Source organism: Sebastes umbrosus, chromosome 20 (assembly GCF_015220745.1).
Source record: "Sebastes umbrosus isolate fSebUmb1 chromosome 20, fSebUmb1.pri, whole genome shotgun sequence".
Lineage (NCBI taxonomy): Eukaryota > Metazoa > Chordata > Actinopteri > Perciformes > Sebastidae > Sebastes > Sebastes umbrosus.
In genome coordinates this window covers 21,402,081-21,428,818 of record NC_051288.1, presented here as the reverse complement: position 1 = coordinate 21,428,818, position 26,738 = coordinate 21,402,081, and the positions used below count along the sequence as shown (strand labels likewise).

The window sequence follows — 26,738 nt, the reverse complement described above, 5'->3', positions numbered from 1 at the left end:
TTTGGTTGAGGACAACAACCAACTGAATTGTTGTGATAGTGTGTCTCTATCTTTGTCCAGGTCTCCTCCTCGGCCCAGTCCAGGCAGTCTTCACTATTCAGATGAGGACGTCAGCACAAAGTACAATGACCTGATCCCCGCAGAGAGCAGCAGCCTGACTGAAAAACCCTCCGAAATCTCCGACTCACAGGTGCAGTAGCTACTCTTGTTTTCTATACTAAACCTTGTCCGGTCTCTGTATGTAAAATGTTCACCGTCTGTCTGCATTAAGTGTGTATTTGTTATACGTTTGTACCCGTCTGTGTGTGCACACTGTCATCTCCTCGAATTCCTCCGGGGAATTCAGCTTTGCATTGTCGGCTGTACAGTGTTCCGTGTCAGTTCATTCTGTCTTTTGTCCGTCATTCACCTGAATGCCATCCGGCCTTGCAGAGGTCATAAGATAGAGTAATGCACAAGGAGAGATGAGAGATTAATGACTCTGCTCGCTGGCGGCAAAGCAGTTTTTAGACCAGGCAGTGACCTGTGGAGAAAGTCACTCAGCAAACATCCACCTGAGATCCAGGCCACTGCACTCAGCCACAGCACTTGTTATGTAATACGGCGAGGGCACATGCACTCCATAAAGTTTAGAGCTGGTTACGTAGTGGAAGTTAGCGCTCCAGCAGCCAGGCAGCCCATCCAACTTTCCTACTGAAGTTTCTGTAAGTCAGGTCAGAGTCAGTAAAACTGATCTCTGAGGAAAACTAAGATACTGTCTTGGCTTTTCACTCCTCTTCTGTGACAGAACCTAGACTCATTAACGCCTTTACACACCGGGGGCGTTGTTGTTTTTGTCATGAATACCTTCACACAGAACGCAAATATTATGCAGTGAAAAGCAGATTTTTTTCCGGAAAAAAACTATTTTTAATGAGCTTTCGTACCGCAAAGAAAGGAATCAACCAATCACGTTGATATACTGTAATATTTCACCGGAAATATTATGCAATTCACGTACTATTGGTTTCATACTAAGGTTTTGGACAGATACAAAAATCTCCCATACTGTTTTAGTGTACTAAATAGCATGTTAGTATGGACGCAACCGGAGGCTCATAGTCCGAACCAAAACGGTAAACTTCATTACTACTTTCAACCTTAACAAAGGTTCTAACCTTTTATAAGAAAAGCCCTAGATATATACATTGTGTAACTGTTTACCAGAGGCAAATTCACTCAGAGCATTTCACTAAAGACCGCCAGATGCTGCTCTGGGTCAATAGGATCCCGGTAGTTGGTCCTCTGCCTGCGCGAATCTAATCAAATTAGGGCTGTCAAAGTTAATGCGATAATAACGCGTTAATGCAAAATAATTTTAACGCCACTAATTTCTTTAAAGCATTAATGCAACTTGCGATTTTTAGATTGTAGCGGGCTCAGTTTTAAAGCTAGAGTGAAGATACTGGCATCATATGGAACTAGAATCCATTAGTACCAACCGTGTTATACTAGCTTGTCGCAAAGGAAGTTAAATAACGCTCTAAACTTGCGCTAAATTTTGGCGAGAAAAAATATGGCCATTTTCAAAGAGGCCCCTCGACCTCAGGCCTCAAGATATGTGAATATAAATGGGTTCTATGGGTACCCACGAGTCTCCCCTTTACAGTCATGCCTACTTTATGATAATCACATGCAGTTTGGGGCAAGTCATAGTTAACTCAATATTTGCAGGCGAGTATTTCGCATTTCCGTGTCATTTATTCGTCACGTCCCCGGTGTATAAAGGTCTTTAGCATTGTAAGTAGTCAAATATTATAGCTTTGCATTTCTTTTGAATTTGCTCTCAGCAGACACCGTCAGGACTGATAGATGGATACGTATTGCTAGACTGTCTAACTTGTGGCGTTTTACAATGTGCTGAGCCAAACTGCTTTTGCCCAGTAAGCGAGTGCAATCGATAGATTGTGACTTTTCTCTCTCTGTCTCTATCTTTCCATTGATCAGTCTGCGTGCCGCCCACCCTCATGTCTCTGATTTCCTGACTTTTCATTTGGGGATTTTTCCTTTATTCTCTCATGGTCTTTTATCTGAATTGTTTCTTCCCCCTATTTCTTATATGTGTATTTCTGTTTTTTGTTTGTGTCGCCTCGCTCCCCGGCTCTCTGTGGTTTTGGGTGAACCATCTTGCAGTCTGGTTTTGATCGTAGTCAGATGAAAGCGTCGGTGGGGGGGGGAGAAGGAGGTAGTGGTCCTGAATTCCCTCGCTTTCAGGCCTCCTTTTTCTCTTTTATCTACAAAATTCTTTACTCTAGGCATTTCTCAAATCATCTCGGCGCATCTCTCTCTCCGCTCGGTACGTCCCTAGTGTGAATTCCGCAGCCAGAAATCTCTCGCCACCTGGCCTTATCGGGACCTAAGTCCTATTTCCAGATCAAATGAAAATCTCCCTACAATGAATCGTTACGGACAGGACCTTTCGCAGCACGATAACATCCCCTCAAATGAATCATTTCGTCATTTCATCGCCTGTCTGACATATCTACCGTTCGCACTTGTGTATTGTCAAACATGACGTCGGCCCGCCCGCCGCCACGCTGCACATTCAAAGGCTTTGATGGGGCTCCACCACACAGAGCCCTGCCTGTTACCCTCTGCCATAGCCCTGACAGGCCACCGTATCAGCACCCAACGGTGCTTCGGAAAAATCCAGGAATGCTCTTTGAAGTTTTATTGAGCGGATAACTCTGAGCTATCAGTATGACATTGTGCTGTCTGTCCTCTTTAATCCCCGGGGGCTCCACCAGCAGGTATAAGTTGACTATTGTACTCCTCCTCAAGAGGGGATTTGGAGGAAGCTAACATTGACTTGGCAACAAGGCCACCGTTACTGCTCTGCTCCCCTGCAGTGTAGCTCCCTGTTGACTCTTTGTCCTTTAGAGTATAGGCTTTCTCATTTCGCGAGGTTGTCTCTGTGGCACCGTCCCTGTGTGTCATTTAAGACCGAAACCAGTCGAAGATAGATGATCTTATCTCTGAGTCAGAGATGGATTGTAGATCGTGATCTCTCTCTGTGCCAAGTGGCATTCCGTGGGAGAGAGAGAATGTCTGCTTTCTGTTACATGATTTCTCTCCCTTTCTTCCTATCTGTGTCTATCTATCTGTGACTCTTTCTCCACCCTCCCACTCCCCGTCTTTCTCTGGCTACTGTTGCCGTTTTGGCCGGAGCTCAACTGAGAATACTTTCTGTAATGTTTGGATTGTCTCTAGTGACAACTCACCACTTTTGTTTTGACTGGCCCAGTCTGAAGTATGATCTCATGTTACCCAGAATAAAGGAAAATCATGACCGCAAATAAATTACATTTTATTTTTTAATAATTTCAAGGCGTCTGTGCGTAACGGAGGGTAATGGGGAGAGACCGGAGGAATTATGAGATGGAAACTAGCCTCGTATAATCCCTTAGGGAGTTTTCACAAGCCATAGTCCATTTGGCTAGTCCCAATCAGAGTGATATTGATGCTTTTTGGTACAATTTCTATTTAGTCTGGTTCAGTTTCACAGTGCACAAATTAAAGCGTACCAAATTTGCAATTTCCTGAGGAGCGTTTACGAAGGAACAAATTTATTTTTTGTCTCGAGAGCTGCCACTGCTATGCAGAGAATCGCACACTTTGAAATATTGCCGTCCAAGTCAAGTCAATTTTATTTGTATAGCCCAAAATAACAAATTTGCCTCAGGGGGCTTTACAATCTGTACAGGATACGACACCCTCTGTCCTCTACAGTACAATCATCTCATTGGATAAGGAAAAACTTAACCAAGAAATCGAATTCCAGTGAGTGTCAGACGTTTATGCAGCACTTTAACGCTCCCAGATGACTGGTGCTAACGCACAGTCCAAACGTCGGGGGGCGCACGGACATGCCCATGATCGGCGTATTGTGGGATCGCTGTCACACACTTTTTAATGTAGTTAATGAACTGACAAAGTACACAGAGTTGGATACAAGAACAGTACTTCTAACAGCTTTTGACTAACTAATTAGGGGAAACAAACGTGCTTATACACGTGGCCTCAAATACAGATCACTTCATATCTTCACAATCAGCAGATGGGTTTATTAGTAGCTTTTGAAATCATGCTAAAATAACATATCTGCCATCATAAAATCCTGCGGTTGGTTCGTTTATTACACAAATGAACCTCACCGGAGTTTACTTGGAAGCGGACCAAGACACACTTTTCAGGCACTTTCGGTTCGGTTGTTTGGTCCGCACCAGAGTTCGATCGACAGCTTTCACACCGGCCCCAACGAACCGAACAAACCGGGGAAATGGACTTGAGTTTGTTGTAACCAAACAAAACAGTTTAGGTGTGAAAGCACCCTAAATGTTGGCTTGTGAAAGCGCCCTTAAAATACAGTGACAAATTTAAATGAGTTGGGAAACACAACAAAAGCACATGCTTCCATTACTCTCATTAAAGTCTGGGACGGCACTAATGCCCAAAGAAAAATCCCAAATCCCTTGATCATAGTTGTTCTGATTGAAGCAACATACATTATAGCAGTGAGAGGGGAGTGGAGCTGCTAAGGAGGCCTATATGATTATTATAGAATACAACATTACTTTGATGCAGCAGGCATTTCAGTTTGCCAAAAAACACATTTCCCCGTTCCTGTTCTCCCTCCACTCCCTCTAATCTTTTTCATTTTTTTTTTTTTACACAGAAATCGCTGAAAGCACACAAAAATGTATGTCCTCTGAATGTCTCCGGACTTTTTTTTAATCCCCCTCGAGCCCCACATATACTGTCTTTGTCTCTGGGGACCCCCGCTGTGTTCACTTCATCAATGAGAGTGACATAGACAGACCCCCCTCCTTTCCTCATTGCAATAATCCATAACTAGAGGACAAAGGACTGACCCACTCTGTGGTATTGGGGTATGCATGCATCCATTTTAAAGGGGGGGGATGGGGGCCGAGCTTGCCAGGAGATTATTGTCTCAGTCCCATGCCTTTATAGAATCCAGTAAGTAAAATTCAAGGTTATTTATAAAGCATTTAAGGTGCTTTGCGGAACAACTTGAGGCATAAATACACATAAAAACAAGAATAGGTTAAACACTGATATGACAGCATATGCTGTTTTCAGTTGAACTTTCTAGACTGAGGTCAAAGGTCAAAGTTCAGGAGATAGATTGTCTGAACACCTGCTCTATTTGCAGATAATGAGCAGTTTATCTACACCAGATAGTAATTTATATTTAGTGCACATCCATTGTTGTGTTTTTTTCCCCTCTCCCTCCTACGATGTTAGCGATTGTAAACAGGAACACGGGGCAACTTTATTACGCTGATGATAAAATAAATTACTGTCAAGAGGTTTCACCAGTTAATTGGATAGATGTCTGATTTCTCTGCCTAATTTAACATCATAACGATGTAAAAATGTTCAATAATTGTCAGTGGCAGGCTGCTATGTGTCTGTCTTACACATATCGTTGCATAAGTTAGATGGCGGTTCCCTCGAGGCTGAGGTGCAATGCTGCATTTCATGCCTCCAGTCTGTTTCTTTCACAGCACTCAGCGCTGGTAATTAGCTCGTAATGAGTTGAAGTAAGGAGCTGTTTCACGGGCCGTGCTGCCCCAGAGGCACATTGTCAAGCACCTCCACTGTAGGGTTCCTCAATTGGATCCTTGAGTTATTTCTGTTAAAGGCTGGTGATGAACCAGAAGTAAAAAAAAAAAGGGGACAGATTGCAGTGGTTTATACGTGTACAGAGAACATTTCAAGAGTTGTTGCGCACACTCCACAGTAGGGCTGCATAATTAATCATATATTAATCACAATTTTGGCTTCCCACAACTAAATGAACATGATCGACCGAGATATTGACATTTAAAATAATTTATGTGCTCCACTTATAAAATACTCCACTGCATAAATCAAGCGCTTCCTAAACTAACAGCCAGCCACCTTCACTTTTGTGGAGCTGTCATGCAGCTGCACGCGCACTTTTCCACTTTCCTGAATGTATTTGTAGAATATAATAGTAAGTAGTATATTACTCCTTTTGCAAAACTAAAATGCACTGAATTCAGATGAAGAAAAACATTATTTGAAGTCATATTTTGAGACAAAGATTTGTTAATTAGTAGGAGCACAATGTGAAAGTGAAAGCAGTGCTCTGTTGATTTAGATTTTGTTTTTGTTTTTTTTGCTTCAAGGGGATGCACTGTGCATAAGGACCAGTCTTATTTTTATACAAATATTTGTACATTAGCAGGAATGTAGCATAGCATGGAAGAAAAACTGTTTATTTAATTGTGAAAGTGCAATAACAATATTCCGTTCCTAAAATCCTGATAAATAATCGGGATCTCAATATTGATCAAAATAATCGTGATTATCATTTTGGCCATAATCGTGCAGCTCTACTCCACAGCCGGGCTGGAGTACGATGGCGCATTTCACTGTGTCAACACTTGGTTTGCACTCCTCCCCTCTACCACACACACACATGTGGAGTGGCGTTTCATCTCTCAGTGCGGTGTTAATTCTTTCAGAGTGAGGTAATACCGCTTGAAGTGGCTCGGTATGTCTTGTTGGTCCACTGTGAATGGATCTTACTGTCGTGTTGTTGTGTTGCTAAACACACTGGCATGACTGGAATGCTTTTCACCACTGGTTTGGCCTCAAGTGTTTACAACTGGGTAACAATATCACAAAACGGACAACAAACACAGAGAGGCCGTGGTGCATCTCGCACCCCTTGCTCTCCTTATTGAGAGGCCACACAATGTCTGCTTTTGATTAGTTAGTGGAAATATAAGAGTAGGGGGGGTGGATGGGATCACTTTGCTTTGTTTAGAACCAAAGAAGATCAAAAAAGCGGGATATTAAACACAAGCATTGTGTGTTTGGACATTTATAAACTCTACTGACAATTAAAAAAGTGTGTATGTAGGGGGTTTATATAGGAGACATAAAGCATGTTGAGGCTGAGGGAAATCGGAGCCCACTGCCATATGTGTCACATATGTGCTGCATGAGAGGGCCGCTCTGGAGTGTATCCTTCATCGAGTGCGTGTCAACAGACGCGTTTCTGTATGAGAAGATTGAACATGATGATATGAGGAGTGAGCGAGAGCAAAAAAAAACCTTGAGACAGTCACAATTATCGGCAGCATCTCTGCGGTGTACTGTTCTCAAAAGAATGAGCCTCTTTGGGAAATGATCCAGTGACAATGTTGGCAGTGTCGACGGTGTATTGGTGATTAATCACAGACTAGCTAGCCAATTGGCAGCTCGCTTTCAAGGCAATTAGTTGACCATGAGCAATCCCCCACCGAGTACTCAATGATCACATTGCTTTTTGTCTGACACGTGGAATGTTACTTGACACGAATACGATAGCGTTTCTGGCCCCGGCCTGCAGCAAAGTGGAGGAGGTTTCAGTGACGAGAATGTGCTCAGGATTATTGTCACTTGTTTACAGATGGGTTAAAGGGAATTCAAACTGACTTAAAGAATGAGGAAAAGAAATTCTACTTCTTCCCAATAAAGCTCAACAGTGACTGCCCACTTTTTGAACGGCTCCGGTTCCAGAAGTGAAGTTCCCATTCATTCACTCCATTGACTTTTCAGAAAATCCTTATATAAAGAGTTGGAGCCATAGACTGTATATAAGAAGTGGATGTAGTCACCGTGACATCACCCACTGGTTTGTGGACTGACGTTTTGAAGCCCGAGTTCAGCATTTTGGCCGTCACCATCTTATTTTTTTGCAACCAGAAGTGACACGAGAGGGTGGAGCTAAGTCCAACCGAACGCTGAATAAGACATTTTTAGGTGACCAAAATGGTACAATTGACTTTCATGAACTGAAAACACACTGTGAAAGGGTTAAAGTTGGAAGACGAAAACACGGACAACGCCGTGGTAGCAACCTGTCAATCACAAGGTAGCCCCGCCCTAAAGCATCCTCTGCTTTATGGTCTATTTGACTCTAAATGGAACCATAATTTACTAAATGAACATCATGCTGTATTGAAGAAGACTTAAAACTAGCGATTGAGACCATAAACTCATGTTTACAATGTTTACTGAGGTAATAAATCAAGTGAGAAGTAGGCTCATTTTCTCATAGACTTCTATACAATCAGACTTCTTTTTGCAACCAGAGGAGTCGTCCCCTGCTGGCTGTTAGAGAGAATGCAAGTTTAAGGCACTTCAGCATTGGCTTCACTTTTCAGACCGTGGAGTTGCCCACTGGGTCTGCTCCCGGATTTCAAACCAGACCAACATGGCGGCTCGTTTGGAAACTTTGTCTTATATCGTTCTGGGAGTTGTCCCTGTTTCGTCTTCCAACTTTAACCCTTTCACAGTGTGTTTTCAGTTCATGAAAGTTAATTGTAACATTTTTGTCACCTAAAAATGTCTTATTCAGCGTTTGGTTGTACTTAGCTCCACCCTCTCGTGTCACTTCTGGTTGCAAAAAAACCAAGGTGGCGACGGACAAAATGCCGAACAGTCCACAAACCAATGGGTGAGGCCACGGTGACTACGTCCACTTCTTATATACAGTCTATGAGCAGACCACAGAGCAATCACCATGGTAACAGCGAGCTCCACCAATCAGAGACATCGCTGCTACACTTGTGGGTAGTGTCGTACTACTCCATGACATTGCGAAGAAAACATATTTTTCTTAAACAAGGTTGATTTCTTACGGACTTGTAACTTCTACTGGAGCAAATACCATCGTTTCACAATCTCATAGCTCGTGGTAAGTCTATTGGTTACGACATTATGATTAATAATCAATATGTTTGATTCAGAATGGGATTTTCACTTCCGGAAACTCACTGTTGAACTCTATTAAACAAGTTTTTTATGTTTTAAGAATGCACAATCTATGTTGCTTTTTTTATTTGTAGCTTTTCACACCATTCACCCAGAATGGCACATAGAACCTATATATACACTATCTGTATAACATATCTATGATATTATCATCATCATAACTGGGCCATTTGAATCATTCTGTTATGGTGATGTACTGTAAAACCCATTGTTTTGTTCACCCATAGGAGGCGCTGGTGTTTTCATATGGGACAGGTGGCCTACATACACTTCCACTGCATTTGGTGAGGTTCCTGTGGCTGCCTGCTTTGAATGTCTGTAGCCTGATAGGTGACTGGTTCCTACTGCTAGTCCCCCATCCAATCCTCTACCCCCCCAGACTCCCATTACAGGTTTAACGTGGCCCACTGTGCCGCACAACACCAAACCCCCGTCATGCCGGCGGTGGTGTGGATACAAAGATCTTTAGATCCTGAACAATACTGATTAAGTCCTGAGGATAAATTGCCATCATGTGTTTGATGGTCCGTTTCCAATGCACGCTTCAGTAACAAGTCATCCTTCCATGCTTTGACCATTTTTGGTGTCCATGTGTTCTTGTGCTGTGTTGTAAGTGTAAGTGTGTGTGCATGTGTGTGCTGACAGGGGTGATTGTGAATTGATGCTCAGAATAACATCATGTTCATTTACATTTTATAGCCTCAGCATCTCTAACTGCTCCACATGGAAACACTGCAGAGTCACCTCATGCTAACGCCACGTATCAATGTGTTTGTTTTCTTTCCCTCACAGGGTAGCGACAGTGAGTACGAGGTGGACCCGAACCGACAGAAGACCCACTCCTTCGTCAACCACTACATCAGCGACCCCACTTACTACAACTCCTGGCGGCGCCAGCAGAAAGGCATATCCCGGGCACAGGCCTACAGCTACACCGAGTCCGAGTCGGGCGACCCGGATCACTGCGCCCCGCCGCCGCTGCCTCCTCTACCTCCACTGCCACCCCAGCTCAGTTCACCTAGCCCCCAGCCTCAGCAAGCCCAGCCTCAGGGCCCTCCTCAGGGCCCGCCTCAGTGCCCGCCCCAGGGGCAAGGCAGCCTGTTCAGGCCCAAAGGTAGCCGGACTCCCACCCCCTCCCAGCAGAGCAGCTCCAACCCCCCCAGCCAGCACAGCACCCTCTACAGGCCTCCCAGCAGCCTAGCCCCTGGCTCGCGGGCCCCGATCGCTGGCTTCTCCTCCTTTGTGTGAAAAATGCTGAAAAAGGACATCAAAAGTTCTGGAAATATCTACCCACGTTGTGTTGAAGAACACAACCCAATCAAGTCATTTACGCCTTCCTGTTCATTACTTTTCTTTTTTTCCGTGTTACTTTCCTTCAGTCAGCCGGGATACATGCGGAACGACACTATGAGACTTTTCGGAGCACTTTTTTTATCGTTTGTGTGGAAGTGTGCCAGTGTAGATTTCTCTCACCAGTTGATAAAATACTCTCTGCAACACTTTTATTTTGCTATTTGAGCTATTTGCATGCATGCCTTTATTTCCTCCTCTGTTTTTTGTTACTTTTCATTCAAATGGTAATCTCTTTGATTCTGTACAAAGTCACAAGAATCTTTGAAAACACACACACATATAAATATATATATATATATATACATATATATAGTAGATGTACCTAAAAAGACAAAATCAAGTCAACGCAGAGTCTGCGTTGATGGAGAAATAACAATATGATGGAGCCATATTGTGGAAGTGAACGGACTGGATGTAAAAACTACAAAAAAAAAGAAGAAGGAGAAGTGATAAAAGACAAACGTGGATGTGGATTTCATGCCAAATTGAACAAATTGTAACGTGTTGGTTGGGAGAGTTTTTTTGGCGAAACAATCATGGGTTTCCATGGAAACAGCTCTCTGGCCTACAGCACACAAATGCATAGGAAAAAAATGGGACAAACTGGCCGCGGCGGGTCAAATGTCAACGCCTGAAGGATCCTGCAGATATATGAAATGAGTGTATATCTGTTAAAGTGTTTAAGTCTTTTTCGTGAGTGTGTTTCAGTGGATCGGAGATGCCTTGGTAGAGAAACACTTATTTATGATATCTGGCACCTGCTGACGGCGCCCTTGACTGCGGCATCGTAACGGCTGGCCTCGCGCTACGAGAGCCTTCTTTTAATCCTGACAGATGTGGGCTGTGAATTCATTTGCATTCACGACCCATGTTTTTTTTTTCAACCCTTTGCTGGCTCACGTATACACACATCATTCTGCATACTGAAATGCGTTGAACCGAAGAACTGTCTGAAGTAGACTGGGACGGTCACATGTGGGCACAGCTGCTAAAATGTTAACAGTGAGATTTTGATAAGAAACCTTTTTTTCCCCTGTTTCCTTCCCTGCTGGTATAACTCTTCTCTGTCACTGCTCACAATCACGGGGCAGCGCTGAGCCTGCGCCAAGAGATGATGTCATTGAATTGCCTCACCTCTTTTCCCTTTTGTGTAATCAAACCACTCTGTACTATTCAGGTGTGACTGTATTGTCCCAAATGCTAATGCGTGTGTGCGTGCATGTGTATGTGTGTGCGTGTGTGATTACACTACTTGTGCGTAAGCTTTACAGATCATTCACTGTGTGTCTGGTTATAAAGAGATTGTCCTGCAGCATCTGTAAAACCTGCCTGGAGTGACGCCACAGAGGTGCTGGCAGCGTCCAGCCGCCTGCCGGGCGCACTCATAACGCTATAGTGAAGACTCAGTGGTGTGTTCCTAGTTTTCATAGTTCAAAAAAAACGAAGAAAAAAAAAGTCACCTACTTTTTTTTTTTTTTTTTCTCTGTGGGGTGATTTCATTGTACGCAACAAAAGCTTATCATGCAGAATCTGAATGAATATATGATCACAGTACATTTCTGAAATAAATTATTTTTGAATGTTAGCAGTTCTGGTTATCAATTGAAATCTGTGCAGAGCAGAAACATGAAAATACTGATGCTGAAATTTTAATCATGTGACCAATGTTGTTAGGGCTGACCACTCTTATAGGCCTTTCAGACAGAACACTACTGCGCTCTTAAACCCATTATTATTATGTGATGTACACCGCGTTCTGTCTGAAAGGCCCACTAGTCGACAAATTGGTCATTTTGGTCTCAGTCGACTAAGATTTCTTTAGTCAGTTAGTTGTTTTTTATGCTTTTTTCATGCTGAACGGCTGGTAAACACAAGATGATTCTTTGTGGAGAAACTCAGTTTCACAGATCTGGCGATTAAATGTACTAAATGCGAGATTGGAAGCATTTCTATTGCCTCCGCAAGGCTCTCAACATGGCGACGGCTGAGCCGGAGGTTCACAGCTAATGGTGCTAACAGTGAAAACAACGACAACAGTGCTGACAGAGCTTACAGTGTTAACCTGAGGGGAAACCGGAGGGCGGGTGCTATGTTTCCAAAACGGCGTCGCCAGTTGGGAAGACGTTATCGGCTATAACCGCCATATGAGCACAGTGCAGAGCAGTGGCCGTGAGCTAACCAGTAGGGCACGCTCACATGCGCTAACATGCACTAAAATAAAAATTAACTTCACTGAATAACGACTCATGGGACTGACGATACTAACAACTCATGTGAGTCATGGGACTGACGATACTAACGACTCACGGGACTAATAACTCACGTGACTAACAACTCACGTGAATAACAACTCACGAGACTGACGATATTAACGACTCACGTGACTAACAACTCACGTGAATAACAACTCACGAGACTGACGATATTAACGACTCACGTGACTCATGGGACTGACGATATTAACGACTCAAGGGACTAACAACTCACGTGAACAACAACTCACGAGACTGACGATATTAACGACTCACGTGACTAACAACTCACGTGAATAACAACTCACGAGACTGACGATATTAACGACTCACGTGACTCATGGGACTGACGATATTAACGACTCAAGGGACTAACAACTCACGGGACTGACGATACTAACAACTCACGAGACTGACGATACAAATGATTCATGTAACTAACAACTAACGGGACTGACGATATTAACGACTCATGAGACTGTTGATACTAACGACTCACGTGGCTAACAACTCACGGACTGAAGACACTACACACTGTCCCTTTAAATACCCAGGGTATATCATGTCACAAACAGCACCATACCTTTAATGACGTGTCATGAAAACATGCAGAAATGTGAGAGTACAAAATGCCAGCAACACTATAAATGCTTTATGTCATAGGTGGGATCTGTCTGTGGCTAATTAGTTGATGAAATTCCTCCTAACCTCAGTGTTACTCAGGGCAGCAATAAATTGGATCAGTGTAGATGCTGTGAAATCCTGTTATCTGGTTACAAATGTCCCCTCCGGACTTTTTCATCTTCATCTGTGCTCCCCGATAACCACAATTCATTAGCTCATCATTTGTTTCATGGTCGACTAAACTGGCTCAGTTGGCCCTTTAAAACCTGAGGCTCAGACTGCACATAAAGTGAAACTTATATGTATTTAAAAGGAACAAGTGTTGGTGTTTGAGAAAGTACCAGAACCAACAGACATGTATGACAGAAGCACATGTTCGGTGTCAGATGGTGTTAGATGCTAATTGGATCACATTCAACTTGATCCAGGGCTAACCTACTAAACACATAGGCATGAGAAGAGAGGAGATTAGATGGGATAGGACAGAACGGGGAATTGGAACGAGCGCGTCCAGAGCGCTAATCCCTTTTTTGAAAACACATGGGAAATTTCTCTCCGACAGAAGAATCACAGACAGGAGGCATTTCACTTGCTGAAAAATTCATTTCCCTCTGTCTGTCTTTTTCTTTCTCTCTCCCCCCGCCCCTCAGGAAATGAATGACAGACAAGAGCGAGCTGGTGGTCCCCGTTTAAAAAGGGAGCCCAAGGTACTAAATAGCCCTGATGAGCTTTGAGAACCCACCGTTGGAATAATAAAGGATTGAGACAGAAGGTGTAGTTCAAAGGAGTTTGAAACCCTGAATTTAATTGCCTCATTTGTGAGCTTCACTGAGGGTGGTTTGGGGATTTGAAGAGGATATACTGCCTGTTGGAGGAAGGATACTAATTTGAGAAAGGGGATGTTCCCTGAGTGCCGTTCATGAATGCCTTTCTAATGTACTGTTTGGTGGATGCTTAAATTGGTTTCTGACTTAATGCGCATTATGGGAGCACAGAAATGACCGTAGACATTTTGGTGAGTCCCTTCGCCCCAGCTAATGTCGTTCTCACTCTTCTGTCTTGCAGTTTGGATGGACACTAGTTTCCACAGTGTGTGGTTCAAGCAAAATCTACTCAGCTGGGCATATACTGTACGATTTTAGCCCATTTATGGCCCCAACTTTTTGCCAAATTTCAGCTTTGTTGGGCGTCGTTTACTGTGCAGTGTACAAGGGGGACCGAGAACGGATTAATAGTGATGGAGGAAATGAAGCTTCGTGAAGCTCTCCAGCAAATTGGTTCGCAAAAGGGTTCATCTCACGAGGCTTCATCTGGGCTTCAGGTGCACACAAAACCACCTATTGGTCAAAGAGTGTAAAACAGGCAGATATATTCCAGATATGTGGCAGTGGTTTAACCGGGCAGAGAGCAGTGAATGTGCTTGTGTAACTAGAGGAAAATGATAGATGGGAGACATTTTTTTTGTTTTAATTCAGGAATATTAAGTTTGGGGCGTCTTCAATGACGTCATTGGTCTAAAACGATTCTAGCCTCGATACGCGTTTTACCTCGACACGCGCTCCGAAGCCTTGATTAACTCCTGCCTGTGGACCATTCTGGCTGTTGACAGTTGTCAATAAAGATTGGTTTTAAAGCTCTGAGGCAGGTTAAGTTTCTTTGCTAGCAGAGGTCTGTACGGGATACAATGCTCAACAATCATCTGTGCCATCCTGTCTGCTGAAACATCTAAAAAAAGAGGCTCCGGCGTAGATGAACTCGCAGGTGGCTAGGTAGGAAGACATGGACAGTATGGCTTGTCCATTTTGCAGAGAGAATTGGAGGTAAGCTAGCTACGTTTTACTATATCTATTGTACATTATTATCTTGATAGCTACGCTCTGATTACTGTAAGAAAAGCAGAAAAAATGCACTGACATTGGAGAATCATGATTCTGCTTCAACTGTGCGAGAGCCTCATTCATCGGACTGTCCGACGGCCGGTTGGGAGGAGTTAATCGGTCCTCGGTCCCCCCTGCACACCTCACGTCAAACGACGCGCAACAAAGCTGAAATTTGGTCCGACTCAAATTGAGTCGTGCCGCTCAAAATTCGTGCCAGAAACGGACTAAAATTATACAGTGAATGCCCCACTTTAGCATTGTGACCCGAACAGACCTCTTCTAGCAAACAAACTTTACCCGCCTTGGAGCTTACAAACAAATCTTTATTGAAGACTGTCAACAGCCACAAAAGCCTCCAACAGCCGACGGGCCGTTTCTTTTTTTTCTATTTTACATGTAAAGTGTGAGCACATAAATCGTGAGCTTTGGCTTTTCATCGCAAACGATCTACTCCTACAGTAGGAGTAGGAGTTACACAACAACATTTAAAAAAATCGTAAAGTGTATGCTCAACTTCTGAGGGCGACTGAAAACTGTGACATAAATGACTGAAATGTTCGATGAAGTCATTCATGAAGTCGCAATTATTTTTATCGCCTTTGGGTTTGTCCTGTTGACAGTTTTCCACTATAAGAGAGTCCCTCATGTCCCAATTTCTGACTGTAGCCTTCCCAGGCTGTGTTCATTATATAACACAAAGCCACACAAGGAAGCAATAATTGAATAAGGGGCCCGCTTCAGGGGTAATGTGCCATCAAAGTTTTTTGTCCTGCATACCCTCGCTGAAGCCCCAAACAGATCTTCCCATAAAACTCTGCACCACTAATTGGTCCATCGTGTACTAATATAAGACCTGATGATAGTTACAGGTGGGCGTAACGAGAGCTAAAGTTCACACCTGAGGACCAGATGACGATCGTAAACCACACAGCTCATTTCTACATGACCTGAATGTGTTAATGCATCAAAGGTTGTAAATGTGTTTTGTGTGTGTGTGCGAAATTAAAGTCCCTTTTTTTTTTTAATGTAATCTGGAAATTGTCAAAGATAATTGGAGTAAAGTGCACCAAGTCAACCCTAATTACATCATGGCTATTATGAGTCAGTACTAATATAAATCAATGTGTTTGGACCTGTAATTATAGTAATGGGCTACCTTGCAGTACATTTGCCTTAATGCTACAAATCATATGTGGGAAGAACATTAATTCCTGCTGAATTTTATCGACTCTGCTCATCCTACAGTATGACATTTCTAATATTTAGTGAGTTTTGAATAAATAGGCTGTATGCATTATTACTAATTATGTGTTGCTGCACGCATGAGAAAGTGCAGTTGTTATACCATAATTTTGTATAATTATCTTACAATTTGTCGCCCACATTTAGTTTTAATGTGCCTATTATCACATCTACTTTATCTAAGGAAGAAACCCAATGCCTATCCAACACAAAGGCATACAAGTTCACTATTGAAGGTCCCTTTAATTATTAAAATAATGATTACAAAAGTTTAGAAAGTACGTCTACTGGAGTTAAGAGAATAGTTCAACCTTTTAGGAAATACACTTCTATAACCGTCACAAGTCTGTGTAACAGAACATGTGTTAATTTGATCATACATGTAGTTATAGAGATATTATGGTTAGTTAGGTTTTTCTAGCAAACAGCTACCGTGGAACTTACGTAGCAGCTAGGTGCGGCCGTCCTCGGCTCATGATTGGCTCGGGCAGGTGAGTGGGCGGGACCTCGATTCTGCGGCACTAGCTCCCCGATCACTACCAAAGAACTATATTCCCAAGAAGTGAAAGTCAATTGATCGTTCTATTGCAACATCAGTGCCCAGCAGCAAAGCTACTGTACGCTTCCGCCGTTTTGGACTGAAATAGACTACCGGACGCCAGTAAAATGTCCGCCTAAGAAGTGCCGTACAAAAGCAAAACAAAATAATTTATTTTTTATTCTATTGTGATATTCTACCGAAATGGCCTGTGTTGAACAATAAAATATTATGAATATAATGAGCGTTTTCAGTCCAAAATGGCGTCAGCAGCACTTTTTTTTCTCGTAAAGTTATGACTTTATTCTTGTAATATTACGACTTATTTTCTCGTAAAGTTATGACTTTATTCTCGTAATATTACGACTTTTTTCTCGTAATATTACAACTTTTTTTCTCGTAAAGTTATGACTTTATTCTCGTAATATTACGACTTTTTTTCTCGTAAAGTTATGACTTTATTCCCGTAATATTACGACTTTTTTTCTCGTAAAGTTATGACTTTATTCTCGTAATATTATGACTTTTTTTCTCGTAAAGTTATGACTTTATTCCCGTAATATTACGACTTTTTTCTCGTAATATTACAACTTTTTTTCTCGTAAAGTTATGACTTTATTCTTGTAATATTACGACTTTTTTTTCTCCTTAAGTTATGTCTTTATTCTTGTAATATTACGACTTTTTCTCGTGAAGTTATGACTTTATTCTCGTAATATTACGACTTTTTTTCTGTTATGACTTTATTCTTGTAATATTACGACTTTTTTTCTCGTAAAGTTATGACTTTATTCTCGTAATATTACGACTTTTTTTCCTCTCTAAGTTATGACTTTATTCTCGTAATATTACGACTTTTTTTCTCGTAAAGTTATGACTTAATTCTCGTAATATTACGACTTTTTTTCTCGTAAAGTTATGACTTTATTCTCGTAATATTACGACTTTTTTTCTCGTAAAGTTATGACTTTATTCTCGTAATATTACGACTTTTTTTCTCGTAAAGTTATGACTTTATTCTCGTAATATTATGACTTTTTTTCTCGTAAAGTTATGACTTTATTCTTGTAATATTACGACTTTTTTTCTCGTAAAGTTATGACTTTATTCTCGTAATATTACGACTTTTTTTCCTCTCTAAGTTATGACTTTATTCTCGTAATATTACGACTTTTTTTCTCGTAAAGTTATGACTTAATTCTCGTAATATTACGACTTTTTTTCTCGTAAAGTTATGACTTTATTCTCGTAATATTACGACTTTTTTTCTCGTAAAGTTATGACTTTATTCTCGTAATATTACGACTTTTTTTCTCGTAAAGTTATGACTTTATTCTCGTAATATTACGACTTTTTTTCTCGTAAAGTTATGACTTTATTCTTGTAATATTACGACTTTTTTTCTCGTAAAGTTATGACTTTATTCTCGTAATATTACGACTTTTTTTCCTCTCTAAGTTATGACTTTATTCTCGTAATATTACGACTTTTTTTCTCGTAAAGTTATGACTTAATTCTCGTAATATTACGACTTTTTTTCTCGTAAAGTTATGACTTTATTCTCGTAATATTACGACTTTTTTTCTCGTAAAGTTACAACCTTATTCTTGCAATATTACGACTTAATTTTAATTTTGCGGCTCCAGACAGATTCTTTTTTTTTCTTTTTTGCCTAAAATGTCTCTTTTGATCGTTTGCTGACCCCTGTTTTAGTGGAACCATTTGAGGATCTCATTTCATTGTCATTATTAGTCTATTTTAAAGGCTTTGGGATCCCCACCAAGTTGAAGTTGTGCCTTTGTTATTTATATTGTGGTTAATGGAGCTCTGTCCCTTTAAACTGGAGCAGGAGGTGGTGCTCTGAGAGGAGGAGGAGGAGGAGGAGGAGGACGCTTTGTGCGCCACACACATGCAAACTAAACGGACATTGGAGCACCAACAAGGGAACTGTCCTGCTGTACTCTCCTGCTTCTCCTGGTCGAGGAAACCGACTTTATAGTGACACTTTATAGGCTTTACTGAGTGGAATATAAACCCTGAAACTTCACCACTGCTCTGAGCGTCCAAAAAACAAGGTATTTTACTCTTGTCATTGTTTTTAGAGTTAATAGAGCTGCTGTTTTACTCTTATTTATGTTTATTCTGTTAGTGACGACTGTTAGTAATAATTCGGCTGTAGTTAGAGTGTCTATTATAGTGTTTTAACTACTATAAAGTTGAAGTAAAAGAAGCCCAACGACGTGATAATCTGCATCTCATTTGAATGTGAAAGCTGCTGGTGGTCAATCAGTGTAGTGCAGACTCATCTAGTCCCATCTGGAGACACAACAATGAGTCCTCTGGTGTCCTCTGTCCTCTGTCAGCAGCCTGGTGAGGACTAGATGAAAGACACCACTTCAGATTAAAGAGGATGTTTTGCTTTACAATGTTTCCTTTTTCCTCCATCTTTTTAGTCTGTCACTGGAGACACTTTGGTCTACTTTTAGAAAGTTTTTAGTTGCATTTATGGCCATGAATTTGTGCAGAGCTCCTTTTCTTTTTTTATGTCATTGGATCTCCAAATATATAAGTGTTTTTAGCCTGTTGTTTTGGTCTTAGTCTACTGAGATTTATTTAGTTGATTTTATGCTTTTTTTCATGCTGAATGACTTATTTCCAAGAAACTTAAGCGCTCATCTCTTGCAAACACAAGATTGAAAGTATTAACTAAGAATTGATTAGATTACTAGCCTGATCACATTTTGGCACAGAGGCACTCATTTTGCAAGAAGTCCTGCTTTGTATTTTGCTTATGAAATTATATTATTATCTGTTTATGGTCTACTTTTAGAAAGTTTTTAAGTTGCATTCAGTCTGGTTCAGGCCATGAATTTGTGCAGAGCTCCTTTCTTTTTTATTGTCATTGGATCTCCAAATATATAAGTGTTTTCAGATTGCCCTCGACTTATTTCTAAAGAACTTATGAGCTCATCTCTTGGAAACATAAGATTGAAAGTATTATCTAAGAATTGGTTGAGGACAGGCCTGGATTTTGGTTTAATGGTCTGATCACATTTTGGCACAGAGGACATCCTGCTTTGTATTTTACTTATGAAATTATATAATTATCTATTTTAGAAGTAATGCCCAACAGCACAATAAGCTGATGAAAGGAGTCATTAGTTTTGTTATACAATAATGAAAGAAAACTATTGTACACTTGGGATCCCCCATGAGGAGTCCCCTAAGGGTCCACAGACCTCTGGACACACAAATTGCAATACAGTCACTAATAACTTACTTTAAGGGCAGCAACTAATGATTATTATATGCATATAGTATGTGAAAAATGTCCATCAGTGTTTCCCAAAGCCCAAGATGACGTCCTCAAATGTCTTGTTTTCCCTTGGGTCAAATTGTGCTTTACAATTTAGTCCTTGTTTCCTTTTCCTCCATCTTTTTAATCTGTCACTGGAGAAACTTTGGTCTACTTTTAGAAAGTTTTTAGTTGCATTCAGTCTGGTTCAGGCCATGAATTTGTGCAGAGCTCCTTTCTTTTCTATGTCATTGGATCTCCAAATATATAAGTGTTTTTAGGGCTGCCTCTTAGTTGATTTGGTCTTAAACTACCAAGATTTCTTTAGTCGATTAGTCAATTTTCATGCTTTTTTCATGCTGAATGACTTATTTCCAAGAAACTTATGAGCTCATCTCTTGCAAACAGAAGATTGAAAGTATTAACTAAGAATTGGTCGAGGACAGGCCTAGTTTTATTATTCATTTTGCAAGAAATCCTGCTTTGTATTTTGCTTATGAAATTATATAATTATGTATTTTAGAAAAAAGGCTCCAACACCACAATAAGCTGATGAAAGGAGTCATTCATTTTGTTATACAATAATGAAAGAAAACTATTCTATACTTGAGTCCCCCAAGGGTCCACAGACCTCTGGACACACAAATAACTTAGTTTAAAGGCAGCAACTAATGATTATTTTCAAGTTATTTGGTCTATAAAATGTCTGAAAATAGTGAAAAATGTCCAAGATGACGTCCTCACATGTCTTGTTTTCTCTTGGGTCAAATTATGCTTTACAATTTATTCTTTGTTTCCTCTTTGGCTCTGGGAGTCTACATCTTTTTAATCTGTCACTGGAGAAACGTTGGTCTACTTTTAGAAAGTGTTTAGTTGCATCAGTCTGGTTCACAGTCATGAAGTTGTGCAGAGCTCCTTTTAGATTACTGGCTTGATTACATTTTGGTGCAGAGGCACTCATTTTGCAAGATATCCTGCTTTTGTGTGAACGCTCATAAAATTACATAATTATCTATTTTAGAGGTAAGGCCAAAACCACACTAAGTTTCCCACATTTGGGATCCCCATTTGGAGTCCCCAAGGGACCACAGACCTTTGGACACACAATTACTACCAAATACAATCACTAATAACTTAGTTTAAAGGCTGCAACTAACCATTATTTTCAAGTTATTTGGTCTATAAAATGTCTGAAAATCGTGAAAAATGTCCATCAGTGTTTCCGAAAGCCAAAGATGACGTCCTCAAATGTTTTTTCTTTTTCCGAACCGATTAATCGATTATGAAAATTGTGTGCGATTAATCAGAATCAGAAATACTTTATTGATCCCCAGGGGGCGTTACAGTTGCTCTTGAATAAACATAAGAAAATAGAAATAAAGGAGTGTGACATGTAAATTATGTACATACTGGTACAAAGTGTACATAATTCTACAATATAAACAAAATATATGTAAATAAATATAAGTACTAAAATTAAAAATAAGACAATGAGATTGTAAAAAATATGAAATATGTACAAATATTTGCATTAAGACGTGTAATATATAGCATACAGTATAACCACAGTGCAAAATACAAAATGCTGAGATTTATTAACTATGTTAGATATACTGTAAATGCCAGTATGTTATAAATAAAAAATTAATAAGAATATTTCTTGAATGTACAGTATAAATGCAGTATTAATGACAGTATTGCAAAGTTGAATTATTGCACAAATGATTGTACAGTTGAGTCAGTATTGTATATCGCAGCTGATTGGTGAAATAAGTCCAGGTCCAGTCTATTGACTCAGAGTGTGTAACACTCATAGGGAGGAGTTGTAAAGTTTGATGTAGGTTGCAGAGTCTGACATAAGTGTCCCACATACCTATTTGTAGCTACATGAGACAGGACATGTGGTTTAATCTGAGCAGTCAGATGGATTTAAAAGCATCAGTTCTCTTCACTGGGAGTTACGTAACATTAATACTCTGCTACTCTCTGGGAATCTACCGAGAGCTCAACAAAGTGCCCCGGCTGCTCTCACCTCCACTCCTAAATGTGTCCACTTTCTCGCATCATTAGTGAGTCGTTCCTGTTTGTGTTTACAGACCCTGGCTCTTGCCTTCTCATTCACGGTCATCATGCTTGATGAACTGGGTAATTTACTCTAGAATTGCCACCGTGGCTGTTTACCTGCCCGGCCTCATTCATCACGCTGTGATCAAAGTGTGTGTGCTTGACTTTTAACTGCACTGACCATAAAGTCTGCAGGCCCGTTTTTCATAGCGTTCGGTTTAATTATTCCTCGCTCATCGTCGGTAATCAAGCTTTCGTTCTTGTTAAACCGCCGGTCTGGACAAAAGAAGGAGGACATATTGACTAACAGGGCTGGGACTATACACCTATCTCCCAATTCGATACTATCACAATACTTGGGTGCCGACTCGATATGCATTGAAATTGTTATGTATTGCAATTCGATATCATGATTTATTGTGATTTTTGTTAACTTTTTTAACACTAGACCATGGGAAAAAGTTGAATCATACACTTATACACTTAACTTATAGCGGACATGTAATGTTTTATACTTCAGGTGAATATAATCCAATCAATCTTATTTCCATATATGTATTTTGTATATACAGTTCCCTTTGTTAACACCTTATTTTGAAAACTAGACGTAGTCACACATGTATACTTCCGCTAACTTTGCCAAGTGCGTCGCTAGCTCTTACCGTCCATTTAACATAAACGTCAGTATATGGGTGCTCTATAGTTGTAGCGTCGGCCGATTTGACCACGGAGATGAGAGTGACGGCCAGCTTGACCGCACGTGTGAAACCCAAAGTGTTTCCATACTTGACTGGATGTGTAGTGTTTACCACTTTGGATTTAACATGTGAGGGTGCAGGTCGTATCCACGCGGACCCTTCGCTGTTTTGCATTTCCTCTTTGCGGCCAGCTGCTGTTTGTTTTGGTTAATGGATACGGAACGGATATGAGGTCAAGTTACTCAGACTACAACAGTAAAAGCGGTAACTTCCTTCTACCTCCGCATAGTCTCAAATGAAGCAAATATATCGATTCTGGCATTAAAAAATTGCGATACATAAGTGAATACATTTCTTTTCCAGCTCTAATGACTAATGGGCTTGGCCTTGGTGTTGTTTTTGTACGACTGTTGCCCTCTGACCTCAGCCTACACACATACACAAACACACAACCACACCCTAACAACAGCAGTCAGCTTGTCATTTCGCTTGATGAATCATTCACCCAAACGCTGTACATTGGCAGCTCTGTGATAAAAGAGAACTGGAGGGAACTGGAGAGATTCAGGCCAAGGTCAGACTCTGCCTGATCACCATCACGTCGCCACTTTTCCAAGCGTCCTCTCTGGCTTTTCCAGCGACTTAAAGTGCTGCATTATCACGCAACACTCCAGGCCTTTCAGCTCCTTATTGTATATGGCTTCTCCAGAGCTGCCAGGCAGATATCTCTCCATCAGGATCTATTGTGTGCTGCAGAGTCAGAGGGGAGGGGAGTGTGTGTATGTGTGTGTGTGTGTGTGTGTCATCTCTGACTGACTGTGCTTTTTTTTGCTGCGGAGGCTATTTCAGATAGCTCTGGAGGATACTGCTGCTGCTGCGTAGTGAGTAAGCTGGCTACCTGCCCGACTCTGACTGCGCTGAGGTCATTATAGTTTTATACTGGAAAGAGGGCGTGCAGGAGTGTGGGGGTTGGGGAAGAGGCGGTAAGACTTATTTGCTCTCTAACTTCAGGCAGTTCGTTAAAGTGGAGGGCGACTCATTTCCTTGTGAATCAACACCAAGTCCGTTTTTTTTTTTATTTGTGTTTGTCTGGTTTCCATAGCATGAGGAGGTTTAATGTATGGAGTACGTTTCGTTTATAGGAGAGAAGACATTAGTTAACTGGAGTCAGATGTGATAGCTTACAGTATATTGCATGTTCTTGTTGCTTCCCATGCTTCAGGAAATGCCTATGTAAATTGCTTGCGGCCTCTGTAATCCACCCACCTTTTTATCCCGCGCTCCACAGGAGGCCGACAGGGAATGATGGGAGAATGTCTTGACTTCTGCATGGCTTCGTTGCGATTACATGGCCTGCGCAAAAGGTTTATAGCTGGGGGAGGGTGGGGGGAAGCAAAACTCAGTGAGATTTCTGTTTTTATGAACCATTATTGGCATATTTTAAAAGGGTTATACGTGATTTTTGACAAAAAATAATTATAGCTGCGACGATTAATCAATTAGTGGTCAACTATTCAATTAAAATCGCCAACTATTTTGATAAATTGAGTACATTTTTAAGAAACAAAAAGTAGAAATTCTCCTGATTCCAGCTTCTTAAATGGGGATGTTTTCTGGTTTCTTTACTCCTCCATGACGGTAAACTGAATATCTTTGAGTTGTGGACAAAACAAGACATTTGAGTATGTCATCTTGGGCTTTTTCACCATTTTTTGACATTTTACAGACCAAACAACTAATTGATTAATCGAGAAAAATTATCGAAAGATTAATCGACAATACAAATAATCGTTAGTTGCAACCCTAAAAATAATTACAGTTAGGGATGCACTGATTGCAAAATGATGGGCCGATACTGATACCTATGTTTAAAATAAAAATTTGTCCGATAGCCGATGGCGATAGCAATGTTTTTTTGTTGTTTGTTTTGTTGTTATTTATTCCCCCATTGGTGCCACACAACTTCATTATAAATCATCATCATCAGCCCTTCATTCATATCTTGAATAAGCACAAATTAAATCATACAAATTTATGAAACAAGCTTTAAAACAACCCTCTTTCACATGAAAAATAACTGCTTAAAAAAAAGCCCCTTTAGCCTGTATATAACTACCTACTCAATGAGAATCATTTATTTCTATTTCAGTACTTACGTAGCCCAACATTTTGTGAAAAATTAATTACATTTAATGAAATCTGCAGCTAACAACACAACCATTAGCCGGCACAAAATGAATGCAACACAACACGTAAACATCGGTCACTGCCATCGGTGAATGTCATCTTATTTGCCAATAGGCTGATTGCAGTCAACAAGGTCAAATCGGTGCATCCCTAATTACCATGTCTTCAGAAACGGCACCAAAAGGGCAAGTTGCAGAGAGCAAAAGGTCATGTTTTAGGCTACTTGCCACTATAAATAGATTGCAACTGGGACTCAAATTAAAAATGGCAGCTGTAATTCTTAGAAAACATCTCTTATTGAAATATTATTACATTATTGGAAGCGTTTCAGTTCTGCTCTCCGGGAGCTCTGAAGCTGTGGAAGCCTCTCGGTTCCTGTGTATTATTAATCCCTTCAAAGGTGACGGATGTGTAATTTTTTTTCTCAGCTGTTGATACTGGAAAGCACCGAGGCTTATGTTGAACTCCCAGAGGAGAGTTGTTTTGTCTCAGACAATTACAGGATTCACCCCGCCTGCTAAGAAAGCAGCGAGGTCTTTGAACTTTGAAGGGAAATCATGCTGAGAGTGTTTGAGTTAATCTTTCAATGAACAGACTTTATATGGAAGCAGAATCCAGTGTTATGCAAAAGGCCTCGGGCGTTTCGCACTAGAATATGCTTGACTTTGAACTTCGATCAGGTGAAACAAATTAACCAGATCAGTATCCTTAAAAAAACAACCGAGGTTTCCTGTATTAAAAGGCCGTAATTTAGCTCTGTGGTTTCAAATCTATTTAGCTTGTGTTCTCTTAAAACAAAACAATGTCCTTTTGTTTCCAGTTGTCTTATGATTCACGACCAGGTCAGCCAAAGAGGTGAAATTATCCAGTAACTCTCAAGAACAATTTTTTTTTATGATTTATAATTTCTTTTTTAAGGAAAACCTGAAAAAAACAACACAATATGGTCCAGCAGAAATATTCTTTTGTTGTTTTGCTTTCCTATCCGGTTAATCCTCTTATGACCCCTTGACAGGGAACCACTGATTTAGGGCGCTTTCACAAGCCAACATCTAGTCTGTTTTAATCTAACTCTGGTACAGTTTGTTTGGACAGTTATGAACACAGTAATCGTACTTCGGTGTGGACCAAAACAACCAGTTATGGACCGTTTCCAAGCAAACCAAAATGCAGGCTACACAGGTAAATGACAGGTTAACATAAGAAGTACCATGTTTGCACAGTAGATCAGTGCCGAGTCAGGCTACATCCACACTAATAGGTTTTCGTTTTAAAACGCATAACCTTTGCTACGTTAATGCCTAGCGTCCACACTACTACGGCGTTTTCGAGCCCCCCAAAACGGAGATGATTGAAAACGCTGCTGACCCTGTTTTAGTTTTATAACTCCAGGGTTGCATTTTAGACGGGCAGAAACGGAGACCTTTAAAAAACGATGACGCAGACACCCAACGTTCGCTTCTTGATTGGGTCTTATCAGTCATGACGTGTCCTTCCCTGATTCATCACGCCCCATCACTTGAACCTTTTCTGGAAGAAAACATCTGTTGTGTTTACCACCGCGTTGAACGCCTTATACTCGTGTGTTACAGCTCCACTCCGCCGTCGGTCCAAGCAAAGAAATCTCTGGTCTTACTTTTCGCCATTGCTGTACTTCCTTTGTAGTATTTTCTGCAGCTGAACAGCTTTCTGTTTACCCCGGCAAGCGCATGTCCAGTGTTCGAGAATGTGATGTGCATTTTCAGGCGTGTT

The 26,738-nt window shown here is 40.9% G+C and overlaps 2 protein-coding genes across 8 annotated transcripts in view; both read left to right on the top strand.

Annotated features, from left to right (window-relative positions):
- The window catches only part of sdk2b (sidekick cell adhesion molecule 2b), a 327,437-nt gene extending 315,646 nt beyond the window's left edge, over positions 1–11,791 (top strand). For 5 of the 7 annotated variants that reach the window (XM_037754749.1, XM_037754748.1, XM_037754745.1 and 2 more), the window contains exons 44-46: positions 61–190; positions 9,081–9,137; positions 9,646–11,791. In XM_037754749.1, coding sequence (XP_037610677.1) covers positions 61–190; positions 9,081–9,137; positions 9,646–10,101 — 643 coding nt within the window. In that variant the 3' untranslated portion in view covers positions 10,102–11,791. The remainder of the gene's footprint in view (positions 1–60; positions 191–9,080; positions 9,138–9,645) is intronic. The other 2 variants (XM_037754751.1, XM_037754750.1) reach the window with 1 other exon arrangement.
- A 6,819-nt stretch (positions 11,792–18,610) lies between these two features.
- cdc42ep4b (CDC42 effector protein (Rho GTPase binding) 4b) overlaps positions 18,611–26,738 on the top strand; it is a 28,542-nt gene continuing 20,414 nt past the window's right edge. Inside the window, exon 1 of the mRNA XM_037755034.1 lies at positions 18,611–18,817. The gene's annotated coding sequence lies outside the window, so the exon portion shown is untranslated. The remainder of the gene's footprint in view (positions 18,818–26,738) is intronic.